This window comes from Nannobrachium achirus (genome assembly GCF_963921795.1).
Source record: "Nannobrachium achirus genome assembly, chromosome: 5".
In the NCBI taxonomy this organism is placed as follows: Eukaryota; Metazoa; Chordata; class Actinopteri; order Myctophiformes; family Myctophidae; genus Nannobrachium; species Nannobrachium achirus.
In genome coordinates, this window is record NC_137814.1 from 35,639,840 (window position 1) to 35,658,548 (window position 18,709).

General features: G+C 41.0%; 1 protein-coding gene across 2 annotated transcripts in view; it reads right to left on the bottom strand.

Annotated features, from left to right (window-relative positions):
• The window catches only part of LOC308286249 (adhesion G protein-coupled receptor L2-like), a 106,777-nt gene that overhangs the window by 39,943 nt on the left and 48,125 nt on the right, over positions 1-18,709 (bottom strand). For both annotated transcript variants that reach the window (XM_080727225.1, XM_080727224.1), the window contains exon 6: positions 1,591-1,881. In XM_080727225.1, coding sequence (XP_080583351.1) covers positions 1,591-1,881 — 291 coding nt within the window. The remainder of the gene's footprint in view (positions 1-1,590; positions 1,882-18,709) is intronic.

Below are 18,709 nucleotides of genomic sequence, written 5' to 3' on the forward strand. Positions count from 1 at the left end.
AATACATCTAGCTTCACAGCATACTGTATATTAATTAGGACCAGGGGTTGAATTCATTTGGAATTATTCAGAACAGCGGTCCGACTCCCTCGGTTGAAGGGAAAACGAAAAACATTAATAAATATTTGACCACCAATGTTCTACAAAGGTTTACTTAAACTTGAACCGTTTCCGCGGTCGCTGCATCAAAGAAAAATCGAAGTGCCAGACATGCAGTTGAGAATGCTTCTTTCTGTCTCCATGCCCGGGGGCCATGCACACAGTGTGTTGGTTTTTAATTGTTTACAATGTAAACATGTGCTAGATGCATGTCTATAACATGGCGATGTGGCACGCTGCTGGTGAAAAGACCATCGTTGTATTTTTTGTATTTTCCCTATTACTCTACATCAGGGGTCTTCAACGTTTTCAGGCCAAGGAACCTTTTCATAGATTCCAAATAGTTTCATCGTTTGACAGCACAATCATCAGTGTATTTTGGATTCATGTCAATTTGTGTTTTCAGATATTTAACCACATTGAACCGTCATTACCTAATTAACTTGACCTAATTAACTTGAAATTCGGGCTCCGTCACTGTTGGTATTATGCTAATGGCCAATACCATGTGAACTTTGGGATCAGTTGCTGAAGCGAGTGAATAGATAAACGTAGATAAGCGTGAGCGTTAGAGCGTGAGTGAGTGAGTGAGTTAGAGCGTTAGAGTGTGAGTTTGCTCCTTTAATGGTTAGATGGATACATATTATTATTAATAAAGGATAAATAACATAAAAAGTCCATATATGGTCATTCCCAGAAACAAATCCCTTTTATGCCCATATATGGAGATTTCTGATGTCATCAATCCCAGGCCCTAACAGGCCCAAGAGCCTGCTTTACTCTGATTTACACCTTACCTCCTCATTTTTTGTATTTTCCCTATTACTCTACATCAGGGGTCTTCAACGTTTTCAGGCCAAGGAACCTTTTCATAGATTCCAAATAGTTTCATCGTTTGACAGCACAATCATCAGTGTATTTTGGATTCATGTCAATTTGTGTTTTCAGATATTTAACCACATTGAACCGTCATTACCTAATTAACTTGACCTTTCACTCTGTACTTAGTCTGCTCTTTTTCCCCTCTACAACAAACCTCTCTGTCAAAAATAGCCGATCTACAAGCTCACAGCGCCTCGCGCTGGCGTTGTGAGCTTGTAAGTACCAATACTTTTACTCAAGCAAATTGACTTTTACTTGAAACAGAGTATTTCTACATTGCAGTATTGATACTTTTACTTAAGTAAGTAAACACACACGCACGCACACGCACGCGCGCGCGCGCGCGCGCACGCACGCACGCACGCACGCACGCACGCACGCACGCACGCACGCACGCACGCACGCACGCACGCACGCACGCACGCACGCACGCACGCACACACACACACACACACACACACACACACACACACACACACACACACACACACACACACACACACACACACACACACACACACACACACACACACACACACACACACACACACACACACACACACACACACACACACACACACACACACAACACATCAACGTGAGGCCTACCTCTGGTCCCTTTAGGACAGGGTCTATCCACAGTGGATCCAGTGTGTGTCTGAGGCCAGTCGATGGTCCTCCTCCTGGTAGGCTCACAGAAGCGCCTAGGCGTAGGGGGCATATCTGGGACAGTGGGTCCCGCCGTGCCGGAACCACGGGTGTCCTCGAACGGGTCTCTCCCATCCCTGGGGTCAGCCGCCGCTGCAGTAGCGTTAGCCTGCCCCTTCACCGACGAGCCGGTGGTGGCGATCACAGCGGTGGTCTCGGTTACAGAAGACACAGAGAAGTCTTCAGTTGGCACTGCAGTGGGGTGAGAGTGTGGGGGCGGAGAGGAGGAGAGGAGGAGAGGAGGAGAGGAGGAGATGAGGAGCAGGTTAGAGCTGGAGTCTAGGAGAACCCCCACCATGTCTGTCAGTGTGGGTATTTTAATTGTTTGGCGCGCCACCGTTTGCAGGCATATCTCTGAGTTAGTGCTGCCCATTATTCTTGGAAATAAAAAGCTTAGTGCAGCGCTCAACCATAACTCCACCTCCATTCTGCTCCCGCACAGCACAAAATCGAGGCAAAACCTGCAAACGCCACACTATCTCAGCTATTTTTACTTTACTTAAGCCCGCAAATAAGGGAGGGACAGGTGCTGGGATGTCCTTTTGCATGGGAGTGATTTCTTATCCAGAGAGTCTCTACCTTGGGCTGATTAAATGTCAACAGGGAAGACAAAGCCTGCCGTCCTTTACTTTTTTCTTTCTCTCCTGCCTGTTTCATCTCTCTCACTTTGATAAAGCGGCCATGAGGAAAACAGAACTGCAGCGCCTCGGGCAAAAGCCATACATCAGCAATAATGCGATTCCACTGTATTCAATGCACGGCTACCCTATAGAGCGGGGTCTGTGTGTGTGAACAGGCGCATGCGCAGGCGTCTATGCTCTGCCAAAGGAGTGTTCCTACACATGTATGTCGCCAATCACTGTGTGTCTCTACAGCTCTCACTGCTGTAGAGGGCCTGAAGACGGCTAGGAAAGAGAAAACAGGAATAGGAATCTATCAATATAATACAGCAGTGGTTTTCAACCTTTTCAGGCTGCGACCCCTGAAATAATCATATTTAAACTGGGGAAACCCCAACCCTGATGAGCACTAAGAGTTGAGACATTACATTTTGTATATCACGGTTCTATTGTGAAAATAGCAGATCTACATGCTCACAACGCCTCGCAACGTGAGGCGTTGTGAGCATGTAGATCTGCTATTTTCACTATTTCTGACTCTAATATTTGACAATTTGGCCAATTTTTAATTTGTCATTTCAGAGGTATTAAAAAGTCCTTAAATTGTCACTTTAGAAATTCGCTAAACACTTAAACTTTGTGTTGGTTTGTTTACTGTTGATTGAGAAAACAGTGTTGCACATTAAGTTAATCATCTGGCGACCCACCAAAATAATTTGGGGACCCCCCTAGCGGTCCCGAACCACAGGTTGAGAACCACTGAAATACAGTATAATAGCCACAAAAAAAATGCTTGTGGGTGCACGGCTGCACGCGCATGTGCATGTGTATGTCAAAGACAGTGCGTGTGAGGATGTCTCCTGCATGACTGATCATACGTTAAAACCACCACAGTCACCCGATCACTTTGTCAAGATAAAAGCAGCTTCCCACACAACTGAGGCCTGCCTTTGTGAAAAGAACCCGTGGTGCTGTGTCTTCAGGACCCCTGGGTGCCTCGAGGGAAAATGCAATATCATGCTATCTGACACCCCATCATCAGACACATATCTCCATTTCCTGAGACTGAATGGTGACAAAGCCTGCATTTAGCGTCTGGAGCTAATCATTTAATCATAGGAGTCTTTGTTTTAGTTTTTTTTCTTTTTCAATTGTAATATCCTCGCTCACTGCACACCCCCGATCTCTTGGGTGTCTGGTCAGATACTCACAGCAAATCAACAAAAACACTAAAGGCTAACTGTTAAAGCATACACCAGCTGTTCTCAAAGTGGGGTCTGGGGACCCCTTGTCCAGGGGTCCTTGGGGGGGCGGGGGGTGGGGGGGTTCCAGGGGATATGCAGAAACTGTAGTGAATATATCATCAAAATCAGTTCACTTTGTTCCTTCCAGGCGCTACGTCCAACATTATGCTATACTGTCGGAAAATACAAGCTCACAAGCACAATTTCACAAATCTTGTATGGGGGGGTCCCTGGCACACATATTTTTAGCCAACTTGCATATTAATTTGGAGATCTTTGACATCACGTCACTCATATTAACAATACATGTTAAAGAAAAACAAGAATGACAGTCATATTACACCAGCTTGAGCCAAGCTCTTGCATCTTACTAATAAAAAGTTTAAAAACTAAGATTACACACACACACACGCACGCACGCACGCACACACACACACACACACACGCACACACACACGCACACACACACACACACGCAAGCACACGCAAGCACGCACACACACACACACACACACACACACACACACACACACACACACACACACACACACACACACACACACACACACACACACACACACACACACACACACACACACACACACACACACACACATTCCTCCCAGCAGACAAAGCATTCTTGAGTCAACAAAGGTCTTGTAAATCCAAAACAGTTTTCTGAAAAACATATGTTATATATCAGTGGTTCCAACAGTGTCATGTCGAGGACCCCCAAAAAGATGTGTTTGGCTGCAGGCGCAGACCCCATCTCAATCTGATTTTTTTTTCTTCTGGGGACCCCCGGCCCAGAAGCAAATATTTTGGTTACAAATGTTGCCTCATGCTAGATGCAGAATAGATATGCCTCATGCTAGATGCAGAATAAATACACCATAAAAATGCTAATATACAGTATACGATTTGTTAAAGTGACAAACGGGCTTTGCAGTTATGTCAGGTCTGTTCATATGCTAATGGTGATGTGGATTCAGATCAATTGGTCCAGCCACCGAAGAGAAACGTTGTGACAGACACTCAGACAGACACTTAGACACTCAGACAGACAGACATTTGTATAATTATATGTTTGATAGATATAAAACTCAAGACTGAAAATAAGGTAGCCTACCACATCTAAAGCTTACTAGTGGATTTAGTCATGCACAATCAATCCAATATCTAGCTGTAAACATTAACAAAAACAACTACTAGGCTTCTAATAAAAACAGCAGTATTAAATCATATATTTACTCCTTTGAACACTGTTTCAGAGGCACACAGTTTCTAATGATCTAGGCTATTGTATTAGACAGACCGCTGACTACGTCGTCGGATTGGGGAGGGGTGCTCTCTGTGTTGTTGGGGCCACTCATCGATCAAATAAAACATGTTTAGATTATTGAACCAATTTATGCACATTCCCCTTTTTAAGTAGCGCTGGCAGTTATGATCCCATAGCCTGAGAGGACGTTCGGGTAAACGTGTTGCGCTGACTGACTCAGTCACTCGCGTGACCGGAGCTCTTGCGCTCGTTCAGATTAAGGGAAGGCATTGCGGACTCCACATTGGCTTAAAGGACAGCCAATGAGGATATTCAGGATAAAGTCATGAAAAAGTCACGACTAGCGCAGTGGCCCACAAGCTGGTAAAAAGCTTCTAATAACACTCTGCCTCCAGTGTGGGTTGTGTGATGTGTCGCACACTGACCTTCTCCTCTGGCAGGAGTCCTGGGTAATTAGCCCACACTTATTCCCTTTATTGCATGTCTGTCCCCCAGTCAATCGTTCATGTTCCTAGGCAGTATGGCTGCAAATATGACAGGTCACGTGAGCTCTGTAATTGTTTTCAGCATATGATGTGAAGAGATAATCTCTCAGCCATGAGCTTATTGTTATCATGATTTTCAGAACTGACAACTACATGGCTGATGCTAGATTTCGATTTTCGAGCTTTGCTTCCAACACTTTGAAGCCGTCTCAAAAGCAGCACCGTTATGCTGTAAACCGTTTGATTGTGCTGATCTAGACTCGTCGTCTGCTGTATTACGTCTGCCTAGCCTACATGGTAAATACCAGCTGATAAGGGCAAATCAGTCTCCCTGTTCTCTAAGACCACAGGGGTCCTTGAGGGGGTTCCAAGAGGTCCTGTATATAGCACCACTATATCGTCACTGTCGGGCAGAAACCTCGTATCTCCAAGTTTCAAATTTGTAGGTTTTTTCGCTAAGTAAAGCCTTGCTTCATCATACAAGGCCGTCGCACAAAACTAGTGAAAACAGCCGATCTACAAGCACACAACGCCTCGCGGTGTGCTTGTAGATCAGTTGTTTTCACTATTTATTTTTTATTTATTTTTCATTAATATTTTTATTGGAAGTTTAGGCACATTCACATTTGTAAATATAAAACAAGCTTATACAGCGGTATGGAGAGACAATCTATTCTGAATATAAGATACCATTCTTCTGGCCTACTTCCATATGATTTTTTAACTTTTTTTTTTAAACGTTTTCACTAGTTTTGTTCATTTTTCAAATGATAAATACAAAACAAACGCTTTTGGACATACAAGGTTTCCACCCGACAACGACGATATACAAAAGTACATTGAATTTTTTGACAGTAGCCCACAAGCTCACAACGCGCCACACCACAACACGTTATGTGTCTGCTGTTTTCAAAACATCTCGAAAGTGTTAAGAACACCGATCTTGTATGGGGATCGCTGGCACAAAGTATTTTCAGATGGGGGTCTCCAACTGAATGCACTTTAATTTGGGGGTCCTTGACATGACAAAGTTTGAGAACAACTACTGATCTAAGATGTCGGAATAGCTATCGACCTTGAAAATGTGTCATAGTGCTGACACTTGACTATACCTCTCAAACCCATCTGTGAGCTACTGTATATGGGTCATTTTGGTTGCATCTCAATGCCTAGTTATGAACAAACTGTGTATCTGGAGCGCACAGTATGCCCTCAAATAGAATTTAGGGAGAAAAAGGTGGATTGGAACAGGTTAAAGCACTCTAACTATTTAATATTAGTGCTTGAAATGGGATATTATGCATTTAACCAGTTAAACCCTATCTTAATAAAACAAACCTGAGTTGCTACTGTACTTCAGACGTGATTTTCCTCCTACAACTAATTTCTTTGCCAAAAATACTTCACAACTCGTCGCATTGTGACACAATGTTACCCCAAAATAGAGATGCTGGGGCTCAAGTGGTTAAAAGACAAAATGCAACAACATTTTAATAATTATTTAAAAAAAAGTGCCATGAGTATATAAAAAGATAAAGCCAAAAATAACAATACAACAAAAAGCAGCTAATTCTTTTTTAAATAGCAATTGATACGAACGGTAATTATACCTAAATTAAATAAGAAATAGCAACTGATACGGTAATTAAGCCTAAATGAAATAAAAACTATTGGCCCAATTAGCGCTCCAGCTCTAATAACACAATTTTTACATTATTACTTAAATAAAATACAACACATTGTTAAATGTAATTAGTTTTTGTATATATATATATATTTTTATATTATATATATATTTTTTTTTTTTTTTTTTTTTTTCCCAGAAGGATTTTTATTAGATTCAATAAATGCTTATTGAAATGAACTTCAACTTCAAATTCTGTTAATATAGCCCCTCAAGCATGTTGTGGATGTGATGCATTGTGAACTGTAGTTTTGCTACAGTCTCAACAAAAGACCCACATTCAATATCTCTCTCTATCTCTGTCTCTCTGTCTATTGTTCTGTCTGTTTCTCTTTCTCTCTCTCTCTCTCTCTCTGTCTATTGTTCTGTCTGTCTGTTTCTCTCTCTTTTTGTCTCGCACTGTCTGTCTGTCTGTCTGTCTGTCTGTCTGTCTGTCTGTCTTATTATATTTTGGGCTTTTCTGCATTATTAGAGATTTTGAGATTCATGAGGATAAAAAAAGTAATGAATTGAAATCAAATACGATTAATGTTAAGAAATACAATTCAGCAAAAAAACGAAATAAAACAATTGAGCACTACTTGACACACACTTAACTGCCAAACCAAACCTTATACAATTCACATTTTTCACATGTACTTAAATACATTACATTTTGTGAAAAATGTGTGTGTGTGAGTGTGTGTGTGTGTGTGTGTGTGTGTGTGTGTGTGTGTGTGTGTGTGTGTGTGTGTGTGTGTGTGTGTGTGTGTGTGTGTGTGTGTGTGTGTGTGTGTGTGTGTGTATGTATGTATGTATGTATGTACGTACAGTATATATGTATGTACGGTATATATGTGTGTACAGTATGTTGTATATTATGTGTATGTACAGTATGTACACACTACAGTATGTATGTATGTATGTATTATGTATTTATGTATGTACCGTATGTATCACATTTTTATCACCAGTGTATGTATGTATGTAATTCAGAGCTTAATTAGCATGTAGTATGTGTGCTCTCGGTGCTGCTTATTGTAACACCCACAAGGATGTGACAGGGATCATCTGTGTGTGTGTGTGTGTGTGTGTGTGTGTGTGTGTGTGTGTGTGTGTGTGTGTGTGTGTGTGTGTGTGTGTGTGTGTGTGTGTGTGTTCAACAATAATCTTTAATTGAAGCTAATTACTGTCAATTAAGAGGCATTGGACACACTTAAAGCTCAGCATACACATGGGCACTGTTAGAATGAAGCGCCTTCCTCGCTGCAAACATTTGATAAATGCGGTGGAACATGTTAGTAGTAATTTTAGGCATACATTATTTTAAGTTATTGTGTATTGTTGTATCATTGTATTTCTATGTTATGCACATACTGCATGTCAGCTGCATAAAATGTATAAAACCATATCCCTTCCGGAGAATAATGCCCTCCATGTGCGGACTTGAGCCAATATAGTTCATGGACTATGTATTTTTGAAAAACTATTGAATTATTTAGCAAATCTTTGAATATATCTTTTTAAAAGCTAAAATATTTGCTTCTGGGGGGTCCCTGGAACAACATATTTCGAGATGGGGGTCCGCGGCCAAATACATGTAATTTTGGGGGTCCTTGACATGAAAAAGTTTGAGAACCACTAACATGAGTTTTTCAAAAACCTTAAAAGGATTTAGAAGGCATTTATAGAATCGGGTCAAAAATATTCAAAGACTTGCGCTTGAGCAGATCTACAAGCTGTGAGCTTGTATATCTGCTATTTTTTAATAGTTAAAGCATAAAATAATGGTTAACGTAATAATGTGTGATAATGTGTTCCAGGTCTTAAAGGACGATTTCACCACTTTTCAACCTAACTTAACTATAATTGGTCCTCACTAATGTTGACGATAAAATAACTATTTATTTCTACTCGGTCTCATAAGAGGGAAAAAACTGTGACATCATCAATGGGAAATCCAAGTTAATAGAAACTGTAGGCTATAAATGGAAGCCATAGTTCTCACGGTAATACACATTTAAATATATATATTTTTAAATCTTGTTAAAAAGAATCTTCCAAACGATGATGCTACTGGCAGACGGTTTTCTGAACTCCCCAGAGCCCTCCTAAGAGACACGGACCGAGTAGAAAGAATGGTGCTACTTTATCGTGAACATTAGTGAGGACCAATTATATGAAGATAGGTTGAAAAGTGGTGACGTCGTCCTTTAGTGGGTTACTTAATATTGATTGCAACTAAAATCCCCACTGAAGAATGTAAACATATCAATGCAATAAAAAAGAAAACTGTTTTACACGGCTCGAGACCTGTACGTACAGGGCCTTTATGCATGTTTGAGATCTCTGCACTCAGTCATTTTCCTTTGATTGTGATGATGGGCAATTTCACCAGGAGTGTGAGAGTCTCGTGTCCTCTGAGTCTGACAGCTTTCAACCGAGAGAAGGCTGCCCAATTAGCCACCATTTCACTCAAGAGGCAATACATTCTCTTTTGACGGGCAATCTGACAGGAAGGGCATACTGTCTGACATATGCTGAACAGTGCCTGTTGTAAGCAGTACTACTGAGTGTGTCAAAGGTTGAGGAACACTCATGAAATAGAATGAAGCCGATTTGCAAACGAAAGACAATACATGTGGTTAAAAAGGTCCTCAATCAAAGTATCACAGTTCAAGCAGAATTACATGAATCATGTAATAACGGCATCCCCTGGTGCTGTTTTCCTTCTTGAAAAATGAAATAATAATGAAATAAACCCACGATTGGATGATCAAAGGTCCAGAAATTCTGTTTGTCCTTGCCTACGCTTACACCAATAACATAAAGCTTTTATCTGATGCTTAACACACCAGGAGACTGCAGTGAAAGCTCACGTAGGAGAAAAGGCTTCTACACATGAGGATAGATGGACAATAAGACCTAATACCATTAGGGAGAACAATGTTACAGCGAAAAACAAGCTATTTAATTTGTTTACAGCCTGGGTTTTGAATCAGAAAGAATTAGATGGGAAAGCCTAGTACATGAACTAAATAAAATGGCATACACACTGGGAGTGTGACGAATAGACAATCTGAAAATGCATCTTATTTCACATCAAACTATTAATTTGGTGATGCCTCATTCATAAAGGTTGATGGGGTTTTTTTCCGCAGTGAAAAATCGACCTTGTTTCGAAAAAATAATGATGTTGCTTTATCATCAGCACGTAATAACCACGTTCTGTGTGGATGTACTTATGACACATACAGCCATTTAAATTAATGTGAATTAATTGCACAAAATGAACGTTCCTGGTGTGTTAAGGACCTTTAGAATCTGACAGAGTTAACCATATGAAGCCTAGTGTCTCTATTCTGGACAGAACATTCAGTGAAAATAGCAGATCCATACACGACATGTCTCAACCCGATGTGTTAACTTGTAACCTTGCAGATCGGCAACTGTATATTTTGCGGAGAGATTTGGTTCAGAGGGAAAAAAAGCAGGGGCCTAGTATAGATCCCTGGGGGATTCCGGTTTTAGACTGGCTGATGTTAGGTTTGGTATATCTAGTAGGTATATACTGTATGTTTTCATACCTTCACAGTATATGATTGTATAAGGAAGCAGAGCTGCTGGTGATAGAAGTCATTGCCGCATATGACATTGTCTAGCCTACAATGCTGTGTCTAATATGCAATTAGCCTACTTAGATAACTCTTGCTGAGCTTAAATACTTATGGTCCGTAGAATAATGAATATGAAATGAGTGCCCTTCTTCCATAAATTCAGTATACCTTGCTGCAGGACCCATGGTGGGTCTGCGGTGTTACCATTGTGGATAGTTACCACGCATCAATGGGTTGAACGGAGATTAAATCATGTGGTTAATATCGTGTTTTTTTTTCTTTTGAAAGAAGTTACGTCAAGATGAACATAATATCTATATCTTATAAGATAATATAATATAAGAATATATAACATCTTGACATGATGGCTTATTATTTTCGATACCATCAGAGATACAGGAATACATATTTGGCCTACGTATTCCTGTATTTCTGATGGTACAGAAAATAATACCGTAATACAGGTTTGGGGCAAGACAGACAACATCAAATATGACAATATGTTTCTCCAAATACTTATTATATTGATATTGTAATTTTCATAGCGAAAATAGCTGATCTACAATCTCACAAGGGTGACGTGATGCGACGTGTTGTGTTCCGTGAAAATATTTGGTGTAGATGGAAAAAAGCAGGGGGCCAAGTATAGGCCCCTGGGAGACACCGGGCAATGAAGTATGTAAGTGGTTAACGCTGAAAGTATGAAAATGAACCTCATTTTTGCACTTACAGAGTTAAATAAACACAGCCTCCTGGTCTTCCAAAAGGCCAGCTTGGCAAACCTCCACGCACAAAGTTAAACATCTTCACACTGCTGTACTTTAGACTAAAAATAAAATAGTCAAGGGACATGGCCTGAGGAGACACATTTTTTTTGACACTTTTTAAAAGTATAAAATAGGACCTTTTACGTGTTTAAAACCAGGAAAGGACAACACTTACACCATAGGCCAGTGGTTCTAGACCTTTTCAGGCCGCGACCCCCAAAATAATCATATTTTAACTGGGGACCCCCCACCCCACCCTGACGAGCACTAAGAGGAGGAATTACATTTTGTATAACACGGTTCTATTGTGAAAATAGCAGATCTACATGCTCACAACGCCTCGCAACGCGAGGCGTTGTGAGCATGTAGATCGGCTATTTTCACAAATTCTGCCTCTAATAGGCCTATTTGACAATTTGGACACTGTTACATGTTACAAAGGTATTAAAAGTCCTTTAATTGTCACTTTATAAATGTGCAGATATCTATACACTTATACTGCATGTTTCTTTTTTACTGTTGAGTGAGAAAACGGTGTTTCAAATTAATCAAATCATCTGGGGACCCCCCAAAATAATTTGGGGACCCCCCTGGGGGTCCCGACCCACAGGTTGAGAACCACTGCCATAGGCTATCACGATATTACGATATCCACAATCCAAGACGACATTTAGTGACATATGTCATATCACAATATTGATATATTGCCGAGCCCTAACCTAAATCCTCTGATACCGTTAAAGGGTAGCTGTCTGACATCGTTTTCGTTGCTACAGCTCACGTTGCTCATCTATCTGTGTGAATATGCGCCCAATTTAGGGCTGTCACGATTATGAAATTTTACATGACGATTAATTGTCACTCAAATAATTACGATTAACGATTTAATTGTGTTTTTGTCATTGACAATTACATTTCTGTTTGGCTTTTAGGCTTTGAAGTTGCACATGGTAGATATGACACATAACCTAAATATACAAAGAAATTACTGACATATTTGACAACTTTATACTTACAAAATAACATTGATAGTGGAAATAGCCGATCTACAAGCTCACAATGCGTCGCGATGTGACGCGTTGTGAGCTTGTAGATCAGCTATTTCCATATTTTTTTTTTTACTTAAAAAGAATATCTGAACTTTTTTCAACATGGAAACGATTGACTATTATGAAAAATAATCGCGATTATGTCAAATAATTGCGATTAGACGATTATGTAATAATTGTGACAGCCCTAGCCCAATTCAATTGCATCGGGCGAGAGAAAACAGGAGAACACCAACCAGTGTAAACGGAACCAGTGGGCAATCTCCATGCACTAAGATGCCCCCACTGCCACACTGTGAATAATGGATGCTGTGACTGTATGTGCGTGTTTGTGCTTTTATGTGTCTTTATACTGCAATGTGTTTTTTGGTCTCCTAAGTGTTTCAGGCCAATCAGACGGTCTCTGAGGGTAATAAATGTATACGCAGGGAGCCCTTAGTCACTTCTTTAACCCATTTAGGCCTAAAATTAGTGGATGCTTTAACTATTATAAAATAGCAGATATACAAGCTCACAGCGCGGCACCGAGTGCCGCGCTGCGAGCTTGTAGATCTGCTATTTTTGAAAAAGTCATGAAAATGTGTGCAAATCTTTCAATACATGTATTTTTTAAAGCGAACGTCTGTAACTCAGATTTTGCTTCTGGGTGGTCCCTGAAACGAAATATTTTGAGATGGGGGTCTGTGGACAAATACATATCATTTTGGAGGTCCTTCACATGAAAAGGTTTGAGAACCACTGACATAGTAGTCTCTCAAGAACAGACTAACCTTAGAAGGATTCAAAAGACACTTAAAGAATCGGGTCAAAATTCTAATGTTCACGTTTTTCTAAAATAGCAGATCTACAAGCTCGCAGCGCGGCACTCGGTGCCGCGCTGTGAGCTTGTACCGGTATATCTGCTATTTTTTAATAGTTAAAGCATAAAATAATAATACACCATAATGTGTACCCGTTCTGAATGGTTTTAAAGAACATTTGCCAGTAACTAATGATGGAGAAACAACAAATCCCACAAGATATGAATTTTACATCAGGCTGTTTATATACAGCCATACGGCGCCGCTCCATTCAAACCCATCATGTGACGTTAGCATCAGTACTGATGTCTAAGTGAACCATCTGGTCACACAGCTTGGCATGGACCATGTCTCTTTTGTCATTATACTGTAAAAAGGCAGCCAATTCACAAGTGCTTCCTCCTCCACACCACTTACTGTATCAATATGTCTATACACCATACATTTATGAAACCCACACAGCAAGGTGATGAGAAAGGGAGTAATGGCTGCGGTTGCTGTTTTGCATTCCTGACACGTGTTCTTTAAAGAGCAGTGGACAGAAAAAGCTCTGCCAGTCAGATCCTTGCATCAGTGTAATTTACGAGTGCAGAAACTCAAGTCCAGGGGCCCCAGACACAGGCCTAGAACCATGCTGAGTAAGAGACATGGCTGGGTGGTATAAACAAAATCAAATATCACAGTGTTTCCATTTCACCAAAACTTCAATATCGATATAGTGATGATAATATCATATTGTGGGGCAGACGTAGCTGAGTGGTTAGGGAGCCTGCCTGGGGAGCCAGGTACGATTCCCGGTTAAGTTAAATATGTGTCAATGTGTCCCTGAGCAAGACCCTTAACCCCTAATCGCCCCCCGAGTGCCACATATGGCTGCTCACTGCTCCTAGTCGTTATAGGATGGGTTAAATGCAGAGAATAAATTTCACGTACCGGTACCGGTATGTGCAAATGTACTGTGACAAACAACTACTCAAGGCGTGGGGCCTATATTATTATTGTGACAATAATATAAAAAACATATTGTAAAACTGCTTTTTCAAAAATATAACACAAGCTCAAGCTCTCCTATTTGAGTAGATCCGTTATTTGAGTATCTCTTTTAAACATTTATCATAAACTAAGACACAAGACAGGAAAAGACAACATTATGTCATATCAAGATATTATGATATAAGAAATTACAGACGATGGAAGCACATGGATGCATTGCATATCCAGACTCCCACCAACAGACACGCGCTTGCACACAAACAACAGAAGACAGTGTGTTGCTCCTTTCTTCCGAACCTATCTAACAACACTCTTTGTTCCGTGCCTATAGTGTCCATTTGAACGAGGCCATATTCCACCAGCCCTGAAGCCAGTCTCGAGCCATGGCAACAAGCGGAACAATTAGAGCTGTTCCAAACATCCCTTGGCTACTTGACTCGTGGCCCTCCAGCTAATGCCTCCACATATCACAGTCCAATGTGATCCCAGTAAACATGTCTGCTGCTCAAGATTCTGCCTCACAGGGTGGAACACAGGCTTAGTGCATGATACATTCATACATCGTTTTGATGATTCACCTCACTGCGATAGGAAGTTATATAGAAGCATAGCAGACGCACCTACAATACTGAGCAAATGTATTGGGCTTGCAAGGCACACAATATGTATGTAATATGTTAGCATGTCTTCTTTAGCATGGATTTTCAGTTCAATGCTGTTAGTAATGTTGCCACTGCCAGATCACTCAAGTGGTTAAAAACCACTTGAAGCGTAGCATCCCTATTCTGTGGCGACATTTGGCGAAAAAATTAGATCTGCAAGCTCACAACGCTTTGCAATACGATGTGTCATGAGTTATTTTCTGTGACGATATTTAGGTTAGAGGGGAAAAAGAAGGAGGCCTAGGCTAGTAGAGACCTCCTGGGGACTCCGGTCAACAAAGTATATAGGGTTTAAGTGGTTAAGTCAAGTCCAATGTTTCTTGGCAGCCTTTTGGACGAAGCCATTAATTGTATGCATCTCTTCAGACCTCAGATCGATGCCAACACAGAGGCAAATTAATTTTCTCCTTTCTCTCTTCGTACTTTGAAATGCCCCAGGGAATTATTCTCTTGATTAGCTTTTTGAAATCAACTCAATGTGTGCATAGCAGACAACGCTTTGTTGGTGTCCCTACAAGTTTTTGTATGGTTGAGTATGTGGGCGTGCTCTTTATTGGCATGTATCTCTTTTAGTGAGACTTCAAAGGAGGTCTAACTATTGATCATTTTGTGTTTTGTGTTCACAAAGCATTATTGGACTGGCTATAGATATTTCCTTGAAATGCAAGTGTTATTAAGGGGAATAATCAGCAAGGCAAATAACGTAGAGGTCGACTAATATGAATCTTTCAAGGTCGACATTGATTCTTCTGATATCTTAAAGAATAGGATGACATATATGCCGATATCAGATGATATAGGCTAGTTAGCTATATTTAAGTGACAAATATGTACCAATATATTGGTTGGACAATAACATAGCAAATAATTATTCTAGATCAGCCATATAATCAGCAATATGGTGATGCTTTTGAGACATATATTGCTATCTATCTAGAATCAGTCCTTAACAACTGGTATGAACAGATTGGTGTCCCTAATTATAGGACGTACAATTAAAATACTGTTTAGAATGATGCTTTAAGTGTTGTTACTCATCTAAAATACAGTAATTAATAGGGAAATAATCAACAAATTAGATGGAAAAGGAAGAAGCAGAATATTGATGACAGACTAAACGCCAAGGGTGTACAATAGGACAAACTGTCAAATTGGTGCCCTAAGCAACCAATATAACTATGGTAAAAAATGTAAATATGCCAATTTCAACTCCCACACTGCTGCTACTGAATAATGTATTATGTGTTTGTGTCGTTCTGATCACGTAAAACATCCTAATTATAATTATATGTTCTATGTTTCATTCAAAGTGCATTTTATGTACAAGAGGTTGGGGCTGCTATGCGGTCCTCACACTGATATACCCATACATTATATGGAGATCTCTGCATCTGTCAGTCCTCGTTCCTTTTAAGCCCATATAAGGGGATCCCTGAAAATCTAAACAATCTATCTATAAATATCTATTCTATCTAATCCAGTTGCCTCTTCCATGCCTCTCGAGGATGTATGTAACCGCCCAGGGGCGTCACCAGGGGTAGGAAAGTGGGACTGAGTTACCAGGGCCCAAGGTGGAGGGGCCCTAGTAACTTTAGCTATTGAAAAATAGCAGATATACAAGCTCACAGCGCGGCACCGAGTGCCGCGCTGCGAGCTTGTAGATCTGCTATTTTTGAAAAGTCGTGAAAATGTGCGCAAATCTTTGAATATATGCATTTTCTAAGTGAACATTTGTAACTCAAATTTAGATTCTGGGGGGTCCCTAGCTGGAACTAAATATTTTGAGATGGGGGGATCCTTCACATGAAAAAGTTTGAGCATCACTGACATGGAAACATAGGTTTCTTGGCACACATTTTCACGATTTTTCAAAAATAGCAGATCGAGCTTGTATATCTGCTATTTTTCAATAGTTAACATTCATGGGGGGCCCGCAGTGAATCCTTGTACCCAGGGCCCAGAATTTGGTGTGACGCCCCTGTAACCGCCAATGCTGATATTTGTGACAGGAATGCAGTCTTGGCCTCGATTGTGCTAAGTGAGTTGCTCAAAGGAAAGGAAATACACCAATTTACTGTTTGAGAGGACTTCACTTTGTGGTCCGTGAATCTTAATGGACACAATTAATTTCCTCTCCGCCTCAAGTGCTCCTCAGTTTCAGTGAGAGAGACGTTATTTCTGCACCATTAGATTACTCTGCAGAATAGGTTGTTTAATTCAACTCTATATCATGAGAAGCAATAAATTCTAATAGCTACACATTGAAGGAGTTAAAGGTGTAGATCTTGGAAAGCTAATAAACATGAACCAATTACTTTCACGTGCCATTCACGAAACCCCCCTCTCCCCACACGTACTGCTGCTGGTGGAGTCATATCAATTTGCCCTCTCCGCTGCCTTTCCAAGTAGGCAACATTTTAAAGCATTCCCGTAAAATACACTTAATGATCCACAATGGCAGGTGATGTTGAAAATACCCCACGCTCACTCTGGATTAGATCTAAGTGGCAGAACACTGGTGGGGAAACGGGCGGTAAAAATAATGGGTGAAATCAACAACTGTGTACGGATTGGTGTTTCCGTGATTACATGTGCTGCTCCTGCGGCAGTGGCAGTGGCATCTATGTGGTGTTTGTGTTTACTGAGGCATTACAGTAGCTGAGAGAGCACATTAAACCCTTCATTGGAAGTGCACTGTGTTGTTGGCCACTTTTCTCGCTTCTTGCCAGGCTCTTCAAGGAAACTGTAATTATGATATTTCCATTGTTAATTACATTTACATATATCTGAACGTTGAGGACCAGAGCAGGCAGTTTGCATGCAATGCGGGCATGGTGAACCCATTAAAAGTATTGAGTATTTCATTATCTCGTCTAACACGGTCTTAATTGGGGCTTTGGCTGTTACACCAAACAGACGCAATCTCACTCTGAGCCCCTTTGGATGTCAAGATATCTTGCTGGGGAGATTCCGGTGAACAGTGAGCTAACAAACAGACGTGTTGACAAGAGGGCCAGAGTTCAGCAGCACCATTGAGACATTGAGACATCAACCCCCCTCCTCCAACAACGTAGGTCAAGGATCATGTTTCCCCCTTGCCGCTGCCACCCGGAACGTCCAGAAGTAAAAAATCATAACTTAATCTAGACCAGCGCTCCGGGGCTAACTTGAACCTCTAACTAGATATGAAATCTGGCTGAGATCCTTGTTTCCCCCCTCGGGTACAGGGACTTAGCCTTGCTCTCAGGGATAAGGAGGCTGCCGGCAGGTAATTATGCCCATTATCAGTGTGATGTAAGGACCCTGGGTCTGATGACACGTCTGCCTCCCCATAGCACTTTACAGATTAATTTAAGCCCCCTGACCGTCTTGACAGGACGCTTTGCTGTAATTGATCTCTCTGTCCAGCATATGGTCGTATCCCTCTAACCTCTCATCAGACTGATTTACCATGTGGCCGCCTAGCTTGCACACGCAGCCATACTTGAGGCTGAACTTGAACTTGGTTTCATGCCAGCAGCTACACTATTATGGAGATCGTCACCCAATATATTGTAAACGACAGCCTCTGAGAATGATGAGGTAGCCATGGCAACACAAGACCAAATCCCAATGCAGAAGGGCAGATAACCTCTGTCATACCGCATGCAATATTTCAGAATCCTATTGCAAGCATTAGAGGGAAGTTCACAAGGCCATTGTTCATAATAGCTTGGGATAAGGCCTAAGATTAGAGAATTTGATAGGTTGATAGGGTCCAAGCTTCAGCTAGAGTCAGTGCTTCAGCTCTCCTCATGGTAATAAAGAAACGGCAGGCTTTGCGGCAGCGGGCTCCCTG